The sequence below is a fragment of the Perognathus longimembris genome, chromosome 9 (genome assembly GCF_023159225.1).
Source record: "Perognathus longimembris pacificus isolate PPM17 chromosome 9, ASM2315922v1, whole genome shotgun sequence".
NCBI classification, from domain to species: Eukaryota; Metazoa; Chordata; class Mammalia; order Rodentia; family Heteromyidae; genus Perognathus; species Perognathus longimembris.
The window spans coordinates 7,624,025-7,646,294 of NC_063169.1; the positions used below are offsets into that span (position 1 = coordinate 7,624,025).

Here is a 22,270-nt window from a genome sequence, read left to right on the forward strand (position 1 = left end):
TAAAAATATACTTACTTGGATCATTTAGGTCAGACAGGCTTGTTTTTCTTTCTTTCAAATTTGTGGCTTTGGTTATTTTTGGCCCAGGTAAAATGACTTTCCCATTAGTGTGCAAATAATGATGTCTATTATCATCACAGTTCACAATAATGTCAACTGGAATCTTTTCCATATTGCTACCATAAAACTTCTTGGTTGTTAATCCCGTGTTTTGTAACTTTTGTCCAGAATTCTGATGAATTGACGTTCTTAGTAATGCTGCAGTAGAGTCATTTAATGTTACAGCTTGTCTGCAATTTCTTTGCAAATCATTATGAAAAATAATACCACAACTTTGGCATTTGGTCTGGTTTTCTTTTTCTTTTCCACATTTTGGACAACATTCACGCTGTTCAGAAACCTTATATTCCAAAAGAAAGAAAAGATTTTGGTATACTTTATCATCAACAAAATTACTTCTAGAAGTCTCAAAACTAAACCCTCCTTTACCCATCATCACTATTGTGAGGCCTTGATAACAATTAAGTCCATCAGTAAGCTGTATGTAAGAACTGGAGGATCAGGAAGATGGAAAACATTATTGTCATTAATATAAATTGACAGAGTGAATAACAGAATAGGCTCTGTTGGAGAGCTGGTACCAGTGGGAAAGGACAGTGACAATAGAGGCAGTGAATGGGGTTGAAGTATTTTATGTGCATGTATGAAAATATTTGAACTTATTTTAAGGAAGGAGAGGGATAAGAGACACGAATGCAGGCAGTTAGTTTGATGGGGTACATTATGTATATTAACAAAAATGTCACAATGAAATCCCTCATATCAAAGTATTATATAGGCTAATTAAAACTCTCTTAAAAAAAAAAAGCAAAGAATTAGAGGAGGCTGGGACCATACCTTAATGATAGAGAGCATAGAGAACACGGTTTACATGTGCAAGGCCCTGTGTTAGTTCCCAGTACTGCAAAAACAATGAGCATATGACCAAGCTGCAAAGCAAATGGCTTCAATACTTTACTGTCTATAATCAAAGTACACAGGACACATACATACATAGAGAATTTTAGGAAAAAGCCAAGTCCCAAGTATTTTTTTAAAAAAACTGATACTAAAGCAGTAAAGGGGCTGGGGATATGGCCTAGTGGCAAGAGTGCTTGCCTCGTATACATGAAGCCGTGGGTTCAATTCCCCAGTACCACATATACAAAAACGGCCAGAAGGGGCGCTGTGGCTCAAGTGGCAGAGTGCTAGCCTTGAGCAAAAAGAAGCCAGGGACAGTGCCCAAGCCCTGAGTCCAAGCCCCAAGACTGGACAAAAAAAAAAAAAAAAAAAAAAAAGCAGTAAAGGTATATCCCTATTACTGAAAATATAAACCCCGAGCCCATGGCACATAATTTTTCAACAGCTAAGAACACTTGGAACTGTATGCAGCAATTAGGAAGAAAATCTTTGTAACTAGAGATTAATAATTTCATGGGGCTGGGGATTTACCTCAGAGGTAGAGTGCTTATTTAACATGTACAAGGCCCTCCATGGGTTAGATCCCCAGTATTCAAAAGACAAAACAAAACAAAATAAAAAGGAAAAAGAAACAAACCAAGAAAAACAAAATTCCTTAAGAATGTTTTTCTCCTTTTAGTGCCAGCCCTGGGGTTTGAACGCAGGGCCTAGCTGCTGTCCTAAGCTTTTGTGCCCAAGACAGGCTTGCACTGTTACTTGAACTTTTTGGTGGTTAACTGGAGATAAGAGTCTCGGGGTGGGGGGGGGGGGGGGGTGGAGGGGAAGGTGGGAGAAAAATGAGGGAGGGGTAATAAGTTTGACTACCTTATTTGTAACCCCTCTGTACATCACTTTGACAATAATTTTTTTTAAGTCACAGATTTCCTTGCCCAGCTGGTTTTGAATGGCAATCCTCAGGATCTTGGCCTCCTAAGTAGCTAGGATTACAGGTGTGAACCACCAGCAGCTGGCTGGCCCTCAGAATTTCATACTGAATACTGCTAAATTAGTTGTAGTAAAGAACATAAAAAGTAATCTTCAAGAAGTTTTGCTAAGTATAATTTCTTCTTGAAAATATAAGGTAATTTAAATCTAATTCCTCCCTTTTGGTACATGGAATACTTACAAAATTTTTTTTATTAATTAAATTTTGTTGACAAGGTGTTGTGCAAACAGGGTACAGTTACATAATAGGGCAGTAAGTACATTTCTTGTGATATCTTACACCCTTGTTTTTCTTTCCCTTCCCTAGATCAGGTAGGCATATATACAATACACAGTGTACCAAAATCATATACAGTAGCCACGTGGCATACGCCAAAGGAAATTCACCTAGAACTTTAAATGTAACGTCAACAATAGAGTTTGCTTATCCTTATCTTATATGATCATACATACATAGCTTTTGAGCTATTGTGATCCACTGAGAGGTAAGGTCACTGACCCAAACCTGTGGAAATACCATTTGACAAGAAGTGTTTTGTTTCGCAGACCTGGTCTCTAATGTCCCACCCCCCCCACCCCCCACCTTAACAGTCATATATCAAGGAGACCATGCCCCTTTGTTTTCTGTGTTTTAGGCTTGTCTTGCTCAACATTATTTGTTCAAGTTCTCACCATTTCCCTGAGAATACCAATATTTCACCATTCCTAATCACTATGTAGTATTCCACTGTGTATAGTTACCATATTTTTTGGATCCATTCATCTGTGGAGGGGTATCTGGGTTGTTTCCATATTTTGGCTATTGTGAATTGTGCAATAATAAACATGGACGTGCAGATGTCTTTTTGATATCCTGAAACCTGTTGTTCAGGATAGATGACTAGGAGCAGTATGGTTGGGTCACAGGGTAGGTCTATGTTGAGCTTTTTGAGGAACCTCCATACTGTTCTCCAAAGTGGTTGTACTAATTTGCACTCCCACCAACAGTGGAGAAGGGTTCCTCTTTCCCTGCATCCCCTCCAGCGTTATTTGTTGCCTGAGTTCAGAGTACAGGCCCTTCTAACTGGGGTGAGGTGGTATCTCAGGGTTGTTTTTATTTGCATTTCCTTTACTAGCAGGGATGTTGAGCATTTCCTCATATGTTTCTTTGCCATTTTTATATCTTCTCCTGTGAAGTCTCTCTTTAGCTCCTTTGCCCATTTAATAACTGGTTTACTGGGCTTGGAGGGGGTTAGTTTTTTGAGTTCGCTGTAGATGACGGATATTAGGCCTTACTTACAAAATCCTTAAAAACTTCAAATCATAGGACTGAGGGTATAGCTTAGTGATAAGGAGCTTGAACAGTAATCTAGCACTGAGAAAAATAACCAAAAAACCACTAAAAAATACATGTAACTATACAAGTTTCTTGTTACATGCAAATAACCATTTATATAGCTAAGAATGAGCTTGTGTGATGAAACACCACTGCGATGATGATGTCTTCTTAGGGTACAGTGTGCATAGTGTGGACTTTCATGTACTATTTATGGGAAGAGAAAGCACTGACTCTGCTCACAATCAAAGATGCCACAGAAGCTGGCTACAGTTCTTTTATCTCTACTAAGAAAAAGAATAAGAACTGTCCTGGAAGTAGAATAAAAGAAGAGAGCTAGCTTTACTTGGGGAATTTTTGAAAATTCTGGGGTATTCAGCTGGTAACCCAGGTGTGACCAGAGTACTAAAGGTATTATGTTGAGGAAAAGCTTTCCTCCCTTCCTCCTCCTTCCTTATCTGGGGCAAGCTGTGGAAGATGCCAGCTTCAGCTGGCAAGACAGGAGATTGATCACATGAAGAAAAACTGAGAACCTAAGAAAATACATTATGAGGGAGTTAAGTTTCTCCCTGCTGAAGCGTTACAATCATGCAAAATGGGAAAAGCTAAAATAAACATTGTGATATCAGATTAGCATTACAGTAACCAATATGAACTCATCAATTTTAATATTTTTATTGAGTTTAAGGACCTACATATATTTCACAGTACACATTTTAATGTCACAATGATGAAAATCATCATTCTATTCTACAAAGCTTACAAACTCTATCAACTTTAACAATAAAACCATTTCTTCCAGATCGAGGATCAGTACATTTTTTCCCTTTTGTGAAGTAACATCTATTCCCTCTTTCTCTTTCATTCCCTCCCTCCTGTCACCACCCTCGAGTTGCTTAATTCATTTTCATCAATGTCCAGTGTAGCTAATGGGCCCCTCTGCTGAATTTTCTTCACTTGCCTTCCACTCATTTTGTGCCCTCCTCCCAACCTCTCTCAGATGTGCTCATGCATACCCCTTATATGAGGTAGAGAATATAGTCATCTAAAAATAGTAAGACAGAATTTTAATATATTAAATATTAATTCATATACTAAAGTATATAAAATACACCTTTTCCCAATTCTGTCTACAGAGAGGAACTACTATCAGACACTTAATAAGTGAATATAACTAATGTCTGCATATTTTTTTCCTCCTTCTTAAAGGAACAAAGTTCCTTGGGGAAACTGGTGACTGCAGAACCGAGACAGAGAAAACAAAGTCTAGGCCTTCTTGTCCCAAACAGTAAAGAATACTCAAATAATGGGGATACATCAAAAAGAAATAGAAATAGGGCCAACTTAAAAGGATGCATATAGGTAATATTGGGAATATTCTGAGTTTCTAAATAAAGAATTAAAAAAAAAGCTGGGCACTGGTGGCTCATGCCTATAATCCTAGCCACTCGGGAGGTTGAGATCTGAGGATGGAAGCCAGCATTGGCAGAAGTACTTCAGACTATTATCTTCAATTAGCCACCTAAAAACAGAAGGTGGGGGGAGCTGGGGGTATGGTCTAGTGGCAAGAGTGCTTGCCTTATATACATGAAGCCCTGGGTTCAATTCCCCAGCACCACATATACAGAAAATGGCCAGAAGTGGCGCTGTGGCTCACGTGGCAGAGTGCTAGCCTTGAGCAAAAAGAAGCCAGGGACAGTGCTCAGGCCCTGAGTCCAAGGCCCAGGACTGGCAAAAAAAAAAAAAAAGAAGAAGTGGGGCTATGGCTCCAAGTGCTAGCCTTGACCCAAAAAGCTCAGCTAGTGTCCAGGCCCTGAATTCAAGCCCCATATCCACCACCCCCCCACAAAAAATAAAAAAAAACCCGTAAGACTGCAGTTAAAATAGCTGGAGGTATGGCTCACTTGATAGAACACCATCTAGTAAGCATGAGGCCTTGAATTCAAACCTCAGTATAGCTACCACTCACAAAAACCTAAATTGATAAACACTAGAAAGTCAAGATAATTCTTTTGAGTAAAAACTTGTGTTTCCTTAAGGGAGAAACAAAAGGAGGTATGGAGGTATATCTATATACCTCTGATCGTATAAAATAATATTTACCTAAATGAACTCTAGGAAATAGAAACAAGAAAAAAATGTGTTTCTATGCTAACAGAAATAGGTAAGTAAATAAGATGAGGAAATGCTCTAGTCTTAATACTAAAAGAGTATAGGGCTAGGGATAACTAACTGGTAGAGTAAAATCACAGCAAGCAATGAGCTGCAGGTAAAATCCCTAAAGCCAAGAAAGGGGGGGGGGAGAGAGAGAGAGAGAGAGAGAGAGAGAGAGAGAGTGGGGGGGGGGAATATGGACACTTATTAACTTTACAGTATAGAGTAAAAGTTAAGTATCACTGATATGAAAATAGGTATCATGTCGCCTGCTATGCTATACAATGAGAAAGCAGTTTCATTTCTGAAGAATTCTTGGAAAAGAAGAAAAAAAGAACCCAATTTGAGATACAAAGTAAATGGCCTGTACTCCACACAAACATTGAAGTCATGAAAGACAGAATTTACTGGAATTATTCAAAATTAAAAACATCTAAGCAGAAATAGATTCTTTAGGTAAAATAGGAACTGGTTATGGAATACAGGGGAAATGTGAAGTAGTTATGGGATACATACTAAGTCTGACTCATTGCCATTGTTTTTTTTTCTAATTTTGAGACTTGCACTCTGGTTATATGAATGCCACCCCACTTTTTAAAAAAGGTATTGGATATCATGCCTGTGATTTCCACTGAGATGTATGTATATAGGGGAAAAGAGTGAGGGCAGGGTGAGGAATAAATAAAATGTGAAAAACTGTCTACTATTTTTTTCAAACTGTAGTTATTTAGAGGATGCTCTTGTTAAGAGCAACTATGTAAGATGTATGTCCAGGCTGTACTGCATAGGTTCTTCCAGGAAAGACAGACTCAGTATTTCGCCTTGGTAACTTTTCTATGTTTCTTCTGATTCTATGATTTAAGATCACCTAGAATTTAATAAGCAATACAACAATATTAACAAAAATACTACGTGACCAATAACAGGGAATAATTACTCACCTCTAAATGAGTTAAACATTTTTTTGAAGCAGGAGGCAGAGGAGAAGAAGGCTGGTATACACTACAGTGTCGTTTCTGTTGTGCTTTCCTCTTAATTTCAGGCTCTACTTGAGATTCAGACTCTTCTGTTTTCTTCATTATACTTTCTAAAGCCAAGAGAAAAAAAACAACAGTACTGAAATTAAAGGTTATAAATTCCTCATGATCTCAAGTATGAAAAAAATATACATTCACAAACATTAAGTTTTAGCTAAGACAAACCAGTGTTTCAACATAAACAATAAAGAACAATCAGAACTTTAAGATTAAGCCTTTAGCAATTTCCTAGCTCCTCTTGTCTACTCTGAGTCCTCAGCAGCATTTACGCAATGCAGACTATTTTATAAAGTGAGCCAACATATCAGCTTGGTCAGTGCTACTATGGCAGCAAAAGCACTTCGCCATTAGCACAGATATATTTGTGGCAAGCATTCTACTACTGTATTACACTCCCAGACCTTGTGACCCTGCAACTCTAACACATTTCCATGATTCTAGTTACTAAAGGGGAAAATATCTAACTACAACTCATTCCTTGGCATGAAAGAGTTCACGATGATATTCTTGCCTTAGTTCTAAACTTTACCTCAAAACGGTGAAATTTATCCAGTTTTCTTTTTACCCAGTTACAACATGTGCTGTTTTCTTCATAAGCAAAGTCTATTCAATCTACCTTATGAATACAAATTCTTTGCTAAGACACTGCTCTGTCCCTTCCTTGGTAATAAGCAATCCTTCAGTGTCCACAGCACTTTATATTTCAACTAGCACTCATTCACAATCTAATAATTCACTCATACTCATGTTTCCTTCAATATACTGTCAGCTTTAAAATAGTAGAAATCATAATTTATCACACTTTTCACAGCACCTAGAAACTGTGCAAAGTAAGAACCAGAAAATGATTCCTGGATTAAAGAATCACAGAAAGACAAAATGATGTGACATATTTTAAGATACCCTGACCAGACCTGATGGAGAGAAGGCATCCGTGCAACAGGCTCCTGATTATGATGCCTTAGAGGTTGCCAACAAAACTGGAATCATCTAAACTGAACCCAGCGGGCTAATTATAAATGTACACTTTTTTCCACCATGAAAAAAAAAAACTCACTATTTTCAGCTGGGCACAGTGGTGTACAATGGCATTTGCCTACTGTCTTGGTACTCAGGAAGTCTAGGCAAGAGAACTGTGAGTTCAAGACCAGTCTGCAACATTGTGAAAACACATCTCAAAAAAATCTGTGATTCCAAATAATAAAAATAAATTTGCTATTACTTTGTCATATTTTATTTTTGCATTAAAAATACAAGATAATATGGCCTAATATTATAGCTCATTTACAGTAGATTTTTTTAGAGGAAAATCATAAAAAGATTTCCAACTATATACTCAGCTGAAGGTGCAACCATTTTGATATCAAAGTCAAAATTTGAATTCTAATTCCATAAATTTTCATTTCTTTTTTGTTGCCAGTCCTGGGGCTTGAACTCAGGGCCTGAGCACTGTCCTTGGCTTCTTTTTGCTTAAGGCTAGCACTCAGTACTTGAGCCATAGCACTACTTCTGGCTTTTTCTATATATGTGGTGCTGAGGAATCAAACCCAGGATTCATGTATACAAGACGAGCACTTTAACACTAGGCCATATTCCCAGCCCCATAAATTTTAATTTCTAATTAATTTTTCTATATATTTCTACTACTCCTGGAAATATTCTAAAGTCACAGTTGTATCATTTTTGGGGTTTTTTTTTGGCCAGTGTTGGGGCTTGAACTCAGGGACTGAGCACTGTCCTTGGATTCTTTTTGCTCAAGGCTAGGACTCTGCCACTTGAGCCACAGCACCACTTCTGACCATTTTCTATATATGTGGTGCTGAGGAATCGAACCCAGGGTTTCATGTATACGAGGTAAGCATTCTTGCCGCTAGGCCATATCCCCAGCCCCTCACAGTTGTATTTTTCATGCAGCAAATTAAAATACTTCACAGGTGTGACACATAAAATTTCACACTTACCAACACTTACGGGCCGACTTATCCTTATAGCATTAATTTCAGCCTTTTGGACATGAGGTGGGTATTCCTTCCTACAAAATGAAATGTATAGTTTTACTCAAATAGGAAATATACTTTAATCCAGTTTCCCTGTCATATACTATAAAATGCTGAAACTATGTTATGTAAATATACTAAATCTAGAGGCACTGTAAGATCTCTGAAGAGCACTATTTCACTTAGATCAGTCCACCAGATGTCATTACAGGCAGAGTGCTAAGTAAGTATTCGATAAATTCAAATTAGTATCCTTTCAAAGTAACCAGTCCAATTAAATTTAATGATCTTATTTATTTTTAGAGATTATGTCTCTCTATAGGTTGAAACTCCTGAACTCAAGCAATCCTCTTGCCTCAACTTTCCAAGTACATGGAACTAAACACTCTCACAATACCTAGCTTTCAAAATAGTCACTTTGGAAAGTGCTACGAATCCCTCAAATGTACAAACCTGTCGAGTTTTTCTAAACTTCACCTTTAATAAGAAAAACTTATATTAAAAGTTACACATTTTGAATAAGGAATTACACACTACAATACTATTTAATTTGTCCTGTTTTACTAGAAATGTCTTTATAGTTGTTTAAAAACAAATTAATAAAAAACGGTTAAGTAAAAATACTGGCCTTGAGGACAATGACTAAAATCACTAAAACAAAACGCCATGTACAAAATTAGCAAGTGTAGAATATTTTAGTTGTAATATGACATTATGAGAGGAAAATAAGTACACCTGCCTTAAAATATTAAGCTACTTTCAGTCTTTTTATTTTGTTTTTTTGACATACTATCTTGCTATATACACCAAACGTGGCTTTGAACATGAGATCCTCCTGCCTCAGCTTATCAGATGCTGGGATTAGAGGCTTACATCACTAGTTACAGCCTAACATATCACCAATTTAAATAATAATCCTTAGTAATTAAGTGAAAAAGAAATCCTGTAGCTAGCTGTGCGACCCTCACAGCCAAGTTACCATAATTAACATACTTTCTGACCATAAATAAGATCTTCTGATACTAGACCTCTGTAATCAGGTAATTAAAAAGAGACTATCCTATAATAATAGGATATAGATCAGCTCAAACTGGTGATCAATATTTTCAGGGCTTACTCCTACATTGTGAATGAAATTCAAAGCACTTAAAATGAAAACAAAATGTGACGGTGACAAAGCTGGGAATAGAACAGGCAAATTGGTAGAGTATCTGCCTTAAAAGCACAAGACTGTTAAGTTCAAACTCCAATGCCACCAAAAAATGAGAAAGAAACAACAACAACAAACACCATTAATAAGAGTGATGACTGTGGTGTGTCTGTAACAGCAGCTAGCGAACATCTGAGTGGATGGGCCAGGTATTGTTCTAAGTACTTTGTATCTATTTGTTCTTTTATTCCAAATGACGTTATAAAACGTATGATGATGAGGAAACAGAAGCACAATAAAGACAATTAACTTGTCCACAGTAATCAAATTATTAAATGTCAACGCCAGAATCTGAATCCTGGCATACCAGTGTTGATGAAGTGAGCAACATCTGGTGTAAGTGAGCAATTTCTACCCTACCAAGACCTGAAGATTTTATAAGGGAGCAAGTTATAAGCCTGAGAATGTGTCATGATGTCATGGGAGTAATGGTGCTCTAAAAAAGGAAGCATGTTTTTAGTTCCCAACTATCTTAGGACTAAAATGAAGTACACATTTTTATATTCTTCCTATTGTCCAATAAAGAATTATCTACATATAATGCAATAATTTTGTTTAAATCAAATAATTGCTTTATAAACCCTAATATTATAACTCTGTCCAACTCATGTCCAAAACATGTCCAACTTTGTAACACAGAAAATGAATCTGACATAAACAAAATATTACCAGTGTAAACCCAACAGTAACTCCGTCTTGTACATTCTTAAACTGTGGACAGGAAACAAAATAATTGTACTAAAATACTAAAGATCATTAACAAGGAAAACAATTTTTGACACAGAATGACACAAGGTCTGGAAATAGAGATTTCTGTTTTTATTTTTATTTTATTTATTTTTGGGGGGGTTGGACTCAGGGCCTGAGCACTGTCCCTGGCTTCATTTTGCTCAAGGCTAGCACTCTGCCACTTGAGCCACAGCGCCCCTTCTGGCCGTTTTTTGTATATGTGGTACTGGGGAATTGAACCCACGGCTTCATGTATACGAGGCGAGCACTCTTGCCACTAGGCCATATTCCCAGCCCCTCTGCTTTTATTTTAAACTTGCTTAATACTTACACTGGGGCAGCCAAAAGCACTGGATTAAAAATGTACATAAAGAATCTGAAATAGTAAATCATATTTGCATGTACAATAAGGAATGGAAATAAACTACATTTATTTCCAATTTGAATCAGTGTACTGAACCATACATTGCTGAGGATCAACACACTGAAAACATCATGTCCTATCCATAATCATATTACATACTGTAATATTAATAGCATGTAATATTACTAATAATGTTAATATATTACATATATTAATTATGTAAGTTTGTCCCTGTTTTATAGCCACAATTTTCAAAACTTGCTCCGTGTTCTTTTATAATAGAAAAAGTGTTGTTTTAATATCATGAACCAATAAATGGACAAAAATTTGGTATACACATAAGCATTATTGTCATAAAGAATGAAATTATGACATCTGCAAGAAAATAGGTAAAACTAGAGACTTTGTTAAGCAAAATAAGCCCGACTAAGAAAGTCAAATATCACATGTTCTCACTTCCAAAATCTAGTTCTAAAAAGAATGTCAGGAATGTTAAACAGATGGATGGACGAGTGGCTACAAGCAGGATGGGTAAGGGCTAGACAACAGGGTAAAGGGTTGGGAAATATTGCCAAGGATTCTACATACATGAAGATAGAACAAAATCTAGTGCAATTCTCCCTTGAAGTGGTGAGTTTAATGGAGAGTTGGAGGGGATGGGTCTAATTGGGTTATATATACACTGTAAAAGCACATAGGGAAACATCAAAATGGAATTCCTGTGTACAACTAGGACTTGCCATTAAAAAATTAGAAAAAAAGACACAATGAACAAAATGTAGAAACAAAAGTATACCTTCACTTTAAAGCAAGAAAATAGGACTTGTACTGTACAAGTATTTGATAGAATTAACTTTCCAGTCATAAACTATCTTATTTCTAAAATACAGTTTTACTTTGCTTTTGGAGGCAAGAGCTAGCCATGGGCATTTAATCCTTTGCCTCAGCCTCCCCAGAGCTGCTATTAAAGACAGATGTGTGTACAACACCTGGGCTAAAATATGGTATTTCGAAAGTTACTTTTGCTAAATCATCTTTTTTAAAAAGCATGTTAATAGTTTTTAAAATATGAGCATAATCAGTGGTCCAAGGGAATTCCACTGTAACATTTCCACATATGCAAACACATGTCCATACTTCCTCTATCACACTAATATAAGTTACTATCTTGCTTTGATGATAGTTTTTTTCTTTTCTTGTGCCAGTCCTGGGACTTGAACCCAGGATCTGGGCACTGTCCTTGAGCTTTTTTGCTCAAGGCTTCTGTTCTACCATTTAAGCCACAGATCTACTTCTAGCTTTTTGATGATTAATTGGAGATCAGAGTCTCATGGACTTTCCTACCTGGGCTGGCTTCCAACTGCAATCCTCAAATCTCAAGTAGCTAGGATTACATGCATGAGCCACCAATGCCTGGCAATACATTCATTCTTAAAAAGAAATTTTTAAAACTCCCCATTGGTATGAAGTTCAAACCTATGTTCTTACTTTGTAGTAGCAAATCAAGCAGAACCAGGCAAGTTTTCTTCTCATCTCATCTTTCTTTGTAGGCGGGTAGATTTTGTTGCTTCTTAGTGTTTGTTTTGTTAGCTCTTTTAGAAGCCCCACTTTATGAACCTAAGATTTTGTAAGATGCATAAAATTTATTGCAAAATCTCGATCCATGTTTTTTTTCTCACTGATGGTGTTTGTATTCAGGAGTTCACGCTTCCCAGATGGCACTTGAATCACACACCAGATCCAGAATTTTAAAAATAATATAAAAGTGCCTCTTTGTTAAAATAAAAGGTTTAATGAATTTCACTGGTGAGTTTTTCTAGTAAACTTAATTTTTAAATAATTTTAAATTTGCAAAACAGCTGTGAAGACAAACTGTAATTCCCTCACATTCCTCATCTTAATGTTAATACCTTACTTAACAAGTAGCAGCCAAGACTCGGATTTTAAAAATCAAGAATACCATGTGAAAAATATACCCCAAATTAGTATTTTAACAGGGCACCAGTGGCTCACAACTGTAATCCTAGCTACTCAGAAAGCTGAGAGCTAAGGTCTGAATATTGTTGTTTAAAGCCAACTCAGTGCAGAAAGGCCAAGAGACTCTTAGCTCCAGTTAAACACTCCAAAAAATCCAAAAGTGGAGCCATGACTCAAGTGGTAAAATGCCAGCCCTGTGCAAAAAAACAAAACAAAACAAAAAAAACTCACAAGAGACAGCTAGGCCTTACTCCAATATTGGCACCAAAAAAAAAAAAAAGTATAATGCAACACACGTATACATACACTCACAAATACATACATACAAATCAAGGGTTGAGAGCTTGAGTCAAGTGGGAAAGTACCTGTGCACCAAAGGCAAGACCCCTCTAACTCCAGTATTGCCGCAAAAACATTGGTACAGTTATTACTAGTGAAACCTTCAACATTATTTGGATTGCATCCGCTATTCCAGTAGTACCTGTTTTGTTTTTTTTCCAGTATCCAATTCAGGGCACTTGCATTTGTTAAGTGACCATGTCTGTTCTCACTCTTCCCCAATCTGTCTGTTTTCTCAGCATTAGAGTGAGGTTGGAACTCTGGGGTCAAACTTCAGAGGTAAACTTCCATTCTCATCCCATCACTAATAGGGGCACATGGCATCAATATCACTTTTCACTGCTATTAACTTTAGTTTCTTGCTTAAGGTGATCTTCACCAGATTTTTCTCTTGCAAAGCTGTTATTTTTCTTTCCACACTCTTCTTAGCAGCAAGGCCAACCTACACTTTTTGAAAAGGACTGAGTTGATCAAGCTCAATTTTCCAAAGAGGGAGTATCTACTCCTATTACTATGATATTCTTCTCCAAGAAAAGAATTCTGACAGAACTCTTCTCTAAGAAAAGGAACAATACTGTCTCCCAGTTCATTTTGTGTTACACTTCATTTGCAAATCCAGTATTAGTCTAAAATTATTTCAGATGACTAAAATAATAAATACATGATTCTTTCTTTGGTGTCACTGTTGGGGCTTGAACCCAGGGCACTGTCCCTGAGCTTTTTTGCTCAGGGGTGGTAGTAGCACTCTGCCACTTCAGCCGCAGCTCCCATCTTGGTAGTTAAGTGGAGCTAAGAGTCTCAAGGACTTTTCTTCCCTGGCTAACTTTGAATCAGGATCCTCAGAGCTCAGCCTCTTGGGTAGCTAGGATTACAAACACAGGCCACCAGTACCAGATTTAATACATGATTTATTTATACCAGCATAACATTTACACTACCTATATGATCAGAATCTAATTTTAGTTATCCCTTGGAAGTTATTTTAGTTGGCTCCTGTATGCTTACTCATCCTGTAGTTTTTGGTGTTTTTTTTAACTACAGGAAAATATAACACAACATTAAAAATGTATAGAATACTAGTTTGTGGGTCACATTCCAATCATTCCTGAATTTCTTCTAGCACACAAGCTGCTGAAGCATTCACCCTTTTGAGTTAATTGCTTGGTTTCTGACACAAATCATTTTGTGCTTTTATCAGGTCTGCAGAATCAGCCATTTTTCCATGTTTCATTCATCAGAGTGATATTTGAAAGCCAGAATTTAAGCTGTTTGGGTTTTGCTTTATTTTTGGCAATACTGTGGGCCTTGCACTAGCTCAACAGGCACAAGTATAGTTATCAGGTCATACTATACAAAATCCACACAAGGATGGCTATATTGTCCAAAACCAAACCACTGGCAACTCTGCCCAACAACCATATTATCAGCTGATGTACACATGTCATTATTCATGAGCTTGAAATGGTCTGCACATTTACTTCTTTTTATTGGCAGGAAGTTGAGTATACAAAGATATTCTACTCTGTTTACTATCTCATTAGCTTTTTCCTAGTATTACCATGTTTAACCACAATTTTCTTCATGGTAGATTTTTATGTAGCAGATAAATCTCTACTCTTTGTCTCCAGGTATTTTTTATAACAGGCATGAGCCACCAGTGCCCAGCACAGTTATTCTTTTATAAAGAAAACTCTTTCTGATGTATTTATGCTTTTAAGTCAATTTTAGAATCACTTATTCAAATTTCCTTAATAAAAGACCCTCAGATTTCAATAGAATATATTCATTCTATTTTAAAGAACAATGGCTTAAATAACAAACATACATGTATAATAATTTGGTTCTCTCTATATATGAGTGATTGATTTTACTTAGTTTTAGGTACTACTGTGAATGAAATTTGTCTTTACATATATACTTCAACTGACTAGATATGAAAGTGCTTTCAGTATCTTGAGTGGTACCTTGATGAAATCTTTTTATTTTTAAAATTTCAGATAGCTCTCTTACAATTTCAAGAAGGAAATTATCACCTGAATGTAATTTTATCTTCAGATACCTTGAGGCAGCAATTTACAGTACTGGTTTTATTTCCTTATAAAAATTTAGCAGTGCTTACTGACAATGTTTAAAATATTTGTGGATTAGCTCAAAGAATCCTTTTTCCAGAGATTTAAGAGATGCACTTAAAAGATTTTTATGCAAAGTTACATATGGATCTATTTTCTATGGTAGTAAAACCAGAAATGGGAAAATGGGTATGTTATATATTTATTTGTAAGTCAAGCTGCTATGCAGTCATTAAAATTGTTTCTAGAAGCTAATTTAATGATACGGGTAAATGTTTACGTCTTATTGTTAGGTGAAAACTCACAATAGAGCTGTATCTTCATTATGACCACACATAATGTTAAATATATTTAAAGGTATATAGAAAAAAGATAAAAAGGAAATGCATCCAAACTGTAACAACGTAATAATATTCTATTCTTAGGGGCTTTTTAAAAACTTACAATCGCCAGCTATTCTTTCTCTTTTGGAGATGGGGTTCTCAATCTGTCACCGCATGTCTGGAGCTCTGATCCTCTCTCTCATCTCAGTCCTGCACAGCTGGGATCTAAGTGTGTGCCACCACATTTCATCTTCACACTCACCCTACAAGGGGACAACTCTAATACTTCCTGGGGCCTGAGCACTGTCCCTGGCTTCTTTCTGCACTCTGCCCCTTGAGCCACAGCGCCACTTATGGCCATTTTCTATATATGTGGTGCTGGGGAATCGAACCCAGGGCTTTATGTATACAAGGCGAGCGCTCTACCACTAGGCCATATTCCCAGCCCCATATTTCCTGTTTTGATTATATCCTTTCACTTTTGTACTGCTTTTGTTTCAAACTTCTCTTAAAATATGCACATATTCCTTATAATAAAAATAATGAAAGTATATCCTAAATTAAAATAACTACTATGTGCTTCAATTTTATAACAGGTCAATACATTCCTTATCCAGGGAGGGCACAAAAGGAATAATAAATAATTCAAAAACTGGATTATATATTCTAGGTTGCTGGTACAAGCACACAACTGCATTCACAATTCAACTGGTCATGAGCCAGAAAAGAATTTAAGAGGAATTGTGGCTGAAGTGGTAGAGCCACAGCTGTGAGTCAAAGAGCCAAGCAGTAATGTAAAGCCCTAACTTCAAGACTCAGTATTAGCACTCCTCAAAAGAATAGGTTTATTCACATCATCAGAGTTACTCATAAAAAAAGAAAATTGGCAGCAGTTTTTTTTCTAAGTTAACATACTCTAGACTTAGTACTGCTTATTTGTATGGATTTTTTTTGAGATAGGTTTTAAGCTTAGAACAACATACCTCAATGTGTGCCATAATTATTATATGCAAGTGGGAAAACCCAGAGCAAATTAGTCTTTTACAACTACCTAGCTTCCATTAGATTAACTGTATTTCTATAAACAATTCATTTCAGAGATTCATGGTTGATTATATACCAGACAGGTGGTTACAAGAGATTACTTGGAAGAGATCAAGAAAAAATATGTGGTTTATTACTCAGGAGAAGAAAAGACTTACTTGAACAAAAAATTACCCAGTAAATCTGTTAACACAAAAGCTCTTCTCAGTTTAACCTTTGAAAAATTCACAACAGGCCTGGGGATACAGCTCAGCAGTAGTCTTATACAAGGTATTGAATGTGCAAAGTATTAGGTTACTAGCAGAAACCAGTGGAAAAACAGAAACAAAGTAATTCAAAGCAAGGATCCAAAGATTCTGAGGCTTCATCAGTCCTAACAATAACTAAGGTGCCAAGTACTCAGGTGTATTTGACAGGGGGTCTTTTTGAACATTGTGGCTACATCTAAGTTTTCAAGAGTTTTACATTCTCTTAAGTTAATCTTATGAAAGAATTTCAAAGCTGTAACTATTTATTTTCAGGACTTACTTTTATTTCAGTGTCTAGTCAATAAATAATCATCTCATTTGTCCCAATTTTTCCTTTAAAGTTGGGCAAAGATTATTAATCTATTTCATAGCAAATAATGAGCCTGTTGTCTGTGCTGGTTAATAACTATCATTTTTCTTCTCAGTATTATTCCAAAAACAATACAAACTTCCATAGTTAAGGATTTCTCTCGGCTCCTAGAAGAGTACCTGGCACATTTAGGCATGTATATATTTGCCGAATGTATTAGGAATATGCCTAAATAGTAAAAGCACTGGGAAAGAATTGCATACACTAAGGCTACTGTGAAAAAGAAAATTACCTAAGATTGAATATTCCAAGAATGTAACAATACCTACAACTATAACCTAAAAGAAAATAATTACTTGGATGAAACTTATGTGACTGTATATTTTTAATGTCCATTACTATTAATTTTATTTTAAATGTTTTGTTAACAGCCGTGTATAAAGGTAGTCTCTACTAGTCAAAAATGAAAAAGATGTAAAATGACTGATCTGTATTTGACAAGGAGTAATGACTTACTGAAAGAGAAAAACTGACAATAAGAAAACATTTCTTTCGGGGGCTGAGAATATGGCCTAGTGGCAAGAGTGCTTGTATACATGAAGGCCCTGGGTTAGATTCCCCAGCACCACATATACAGCAAACGGCATGAGGTGGCGCTGTGGCTCAAGTGGTAGAGTGCTAGCCTTGAGCAAAAAGCCAGGGACAGTACTCAGGCCCTGAGTCCAAGGCCCAGGACTGGCCAAAAAGAAAAAAAAAAAAATTCCCACAATTCTTATGAAATAAAATTACAGGAAGTCCCTTCTTTCTACACTCATTCATCAGGAGAAGGTGTTGCTTTAAGGGCCCTTAACTGCTTGGGAGTTTTAAGAGTGGTGTCAACAAAACTACTTTTGATATCTCATGTAAGTATGATAAACAGGTAAGCAGACTCACTTCTCCAATTATCTGTAAGCAGGAGAAAAAAGCTGTTTTAGAGATACTTAAGTTTAGAATAATTACAATCATTTCATTATTCAAAGAAATGTGTATTCTTAAAAAATTGTCCATGTTATTTATGTTATTCAAATTCCTCATGAAACACTGTGGATGCTGGCATTCTTACAAAGGGAAGAAATGAGAATGAGGGAGATGATGTGTCTGATAAAGATACCCTGTATGCATTTATGGATAAAATGCAATCTTTATGTGTTGATGCATATGTATATATATGCATGTATGCATTTATGGATAAAATGCAATCTTTATGTGTTGATGCATGTGTATACATATGCATGTATGCATGCATGCATGCATGTATGCATGTATGTATGTATGTATGTATGTATGATATTAATGTACTGGTCCTGGGCTTGAATTTGAACTCAGGGCCTGGGCACTGTACCTGAGCTTTTTTTCCTCTCAAAGATGGCACTCTACCACTTGAGCCAGCTCCTTCTGGCTTTTTGGTGGTTAACTAGAAGTAGAAACTCACAGACTTTCCTGCCTAGGCTGGTTTCGAACTGTGATCCTCAGACCTCAGCCTCTTGAGTGGCTAGAATTATAGAAACGGACCACTGGCTCCTGGCAAAAAATAAAAAATAAAATAAAATAAAATTTGGCCAGTCCTGAAGCTTGCATTCAGAACCTGAGTGAGCACTGTTCCTGAGCTTCTTTCTTCCAGGCTAGCAGTTTAACACTTAAGCCATAACTCCACTTAAAGTGTTTTTTAAAAGGGAAAAAATACTAATAGAGAGCTGATCATGAAACTGTTACTAATTTTTGAGCCAAAACAGAACACTTGATGTGTTTCGATTTCAAGCTTCTATTCCTCTTCCATACTCTGCCACAGTAAAGTATAAACTTAGGAGTATTGCTACTAAAATACACAAGACTTTATTTTTTGACACAAGGTCTCACAGTATAACATAGGGTGGCCTTGACCTCGCTACATTATGTAGTCCAAGCTGGCCTCAAACTCATGGTTCTCCTGCTTCAGCACGCTGAATCCTGGGGTAACAGAAGTGTGCCACCACTGTGTGTTGAAAGTTTCGTTTTGTTGTAAGTTTTATTGGTAGTACTGGGGTTTAAACTCAGGGCCTTGTACTTTCCCGGAGCTCTAGCACTTAAGCCATGTCCCAGGACTTTTTGTTTGTCATTTTTCGGATAGGGTCTTGCCTAGAGTTAGCTTTGGAATAGGAACTTACTAATGAATCTTCCACCTTGCTGGAGTTACAGGCATACAATACCACACTAAGCTTGTTTGCTGAGATGGGCTGACCTCAAACAAAGATGCACTCACTCTCCATCATAAAATTAGCAAGTCCTATAGGTGTAATACCACTACCATAGCCGGGAATGAGAGATTTTGATAATATAAAGCAACTCAAATATTTTATTTCTAAAGGCAACTAGGAATAAATGAAAAACATCCATAAGTCAAATATCATATTGTACCATTAATACATTTCCTTTCATTAAAATAAGCTTTAATGTGAATTCTAATTAAATGTATATTTTTCAAACCATATAAACAATTTGATACTTTACTTCTATACTCATGCTCTAATTTTATGAATATTAAGCTTACCTTTCTTTTCGGTCCTGATTGCTTAAAACATAAAAAGAAAAAAATGTAAGAGGCAAGACCTCATTGATGTTGTCATTGTATTTGTAGTAACGGTAGTCAATAATGCAAAACTATAATAGTACCAATTTGTTTTAAATACATTTGTAAATACTATATACTATGTTTTAAATCTTGATTTTTTTGGTCATTATACAAACTAATTTAATTTAAACCATCTTATATGTTTAATAAGAGAAAAGGATATGTAATTCTGAAAAATTCTTGAAAAGGCATGATGAAACATTTGAGAATACAAGAAATAGACTAGAATCTCAGTAATCTCTCATGCCTAAATAAATGGGATATTTTAACAATTTTCATATGCTCCTTTCTGATTAAAAAGGTGTGTAGTATAGTATTTGTTTTCTTAACAGCTATAAATCTTTCAGCATGCAGTTATGGTTCACTTTAAAACAAGGCTATACTTCTCACCCCAAGAAGAATGTTCTCTAAGTTACTAAACTGGAAGCACCTCTTTAAATTTTAAAGTAAAATTCAGAAAATAAGAAAATATAGGGGAAGCTAATGGGTTTCCCTTTCAGGTTCATAGTTGTGCCAACTGTCTAGTTGCAACTATCTTAAGTTTTTCTTCATGACTTTGAAGATGTGTTTCCTAAAACACAGAATGTTCCCTTCTACCTGAAACACTCAAAAGCTCGCTCACTCTGTTTTTCTGGGGGGATCAGTTGTGAGGGGCTTGAAATCAGAGCAGTTCCACTTCTGGTTTTCTGGTGGTTTATTGAAGACAAGAGTCACAGAGACTTTCTTGCCCAGGCTGGATTCGAACCACAATCCTCAGATCTCAAGCTCTCTAATACATCCTGTTCTGTGACTTCTTCGCTGCTCTGTAATATTCTTACACGTCTCTACTATTGAACTTAGCATGTAATCACTGTTTACCTGTCTCTACCCTAAGTAAAGCTGAGCTCCAAGAGCAGGGACTATGTCATGTATGTTCATCTTCAAATATCCTACGTCTCCCTCTATGCCTGTTTCACAGCAGAAAGACCACATGGTTTTGAACAAAACCAAAAAAAAAAACTCATCTTTGAACTTCAATATCTTTTTAATGACAGTTAAATCACAGCTAGAATAAGAAATGTTTATTTACACATAGAATAAAAGACAAACAAATCTGCCCTGCTTACTTGATTTCCACAGTTTCTTTTACTGCTCCTAGTCATACTTGCCAAGTATTTTCACTCAAAATTATCTTTGAGTATAAACTAATTCCGGTTTTGCTTTTTTAATTTCCTCATTTATTTTTTCTTTTTAGAGGCAAGGTATTAACTATATAGTCCCAGACTGGCCTCAAACTCATGATGTTCTTATTTCACCTTTCTGAGTGTTGGAATTACAGGTGTCTGCCACCACACACATCTTGTTATTTCTCAAGAAACAACATTGACTGTTTCACCAATAAACACCCATTCTTATAGAACAGCTGTTAATGTACATGAGCAATGATATGCATGGCAGGCTAAAATAGGTACTGAGACTTGGAAATGAAACAAAACATAACCTAGCTTTCAGACTGTAATCATTTTTCAAATGTTCTAACAAAATAATAGAAACGCAGAATAAGTCACTGTAAATAATCCAAACTACAGAAAACTTCAAAAGCAGTAACAATCTAGTAGCTAACTATAAAATACATCAGTTAACTTGCTTGTGCTTCTATCAGTGGAGTGGTATGTAAACAGGCTCTTCTTCCTTCCTTTAATCACTATCAATCTATACTGTAACACTTGTGCTACAGGGAGGCCCAAGAGCTTGATTTGTCTGTACTGTGCATTACAGTAAGCAAATTTGTGTTAAGTGCAGTAATGTCTTCCTTTAAACTAAATGTCTTTAAAAATCTCACATGGAAACTCTGAGAAAGTAACATGTAAAAAAAGAGTAAGGTCTCTTTTTTAAAAAACTTGAAGTATGAAAGAAAATTTTAAGTTTCAAGTACCATATGTTGTTGCACATCTATGTAAACATCAAGTATAGTGTGGGTACCAAAGGCTCAAATGCTATTTCCTTAATGAATCACTGACCTAGATCAACATTCTTAAAATGAAGAACAGTACATGAGAGGATGTCAAAATTAAGCCTTACCAGTTGTAAAAAGTATTTATAACCAACAGACTAACTGCTGAAGACTAAGAATTTAAGACAATTAAGGAAAATGAATATCCCCCAAATGATTCTGAATTCCTCAGAAACATTTAATAAAGCATTCCCTAGCTATTATAGGGCTTTCAAGATCAATAAAAACTTCTAAATGTGGGCTGGTGATATGGCCTAGTGGCAAGAGTGCTTGCCTCGTATACATGAGGCCCTGGGTTCGATTCCCCAGCACCACATATACAGAAAACGGCCAGAAGTGGCGCTGTGGCTCAAGTGGCAGAGTGCAAAAAGAAGCCAGGGACAGTACTCAGGCCCTGAGTCCAAGCCCCAGGACTGGCCAAAAAAAACAAAAAAAAACAAAAACAAAAACAAAAAAAAAAACAAAAAAACTTCTAAATGTGTATGAAACTACTAAAACCAAAAACTTCTCAAATATTTAAAATTATCCATATCATTTGGTACCATGAAATTTAATGAACCTTATAAAGCC

At 36.2% G+C, this 22,270-nt stretch overlaps 1 protein-coding gene across 13 annotated transcripts in view; it reads right to left on the reverse strand.

The window, feature by feature from the left end:
* Senp6 (SUMO specific peptidase 6) overlaps nt 1-22,270 on the reverse strand; it is a 176,010-nt gene that overhangs the window by 125,957 nt on the left and 27,783 nt on the right. For 6 of the 13 annotated variants that reach the window (XM_048353668.1, XM_048353667.1, XM_048353662.1 and 3 more), the window contains 4 exons: nt 19,627-19,647; nt 8,412-8,482; nt 6,355-6,500; nt 16-400 (listed from right to left, as the gene is read on the reverse strand). In XM_048353668.1, the coding sequence (XP_048209625.1) occupies nt 16-400; nt 6,355-6,500; nt 8,412-8,482; nt 19,627-19,647 (623 nt within the window). Of the gene's footprint in view, nt 1-15; nt 401-6,354; nt 6,501-8,411; nt 8,483-19,626; nt 19,648-22,270 lie in introns of those variants that run through there. The other 7 variants (XM_048353663.1, XM_048353665.1, XM_048353672.1 and 4 more) reach the window with 4 other exon arrangements.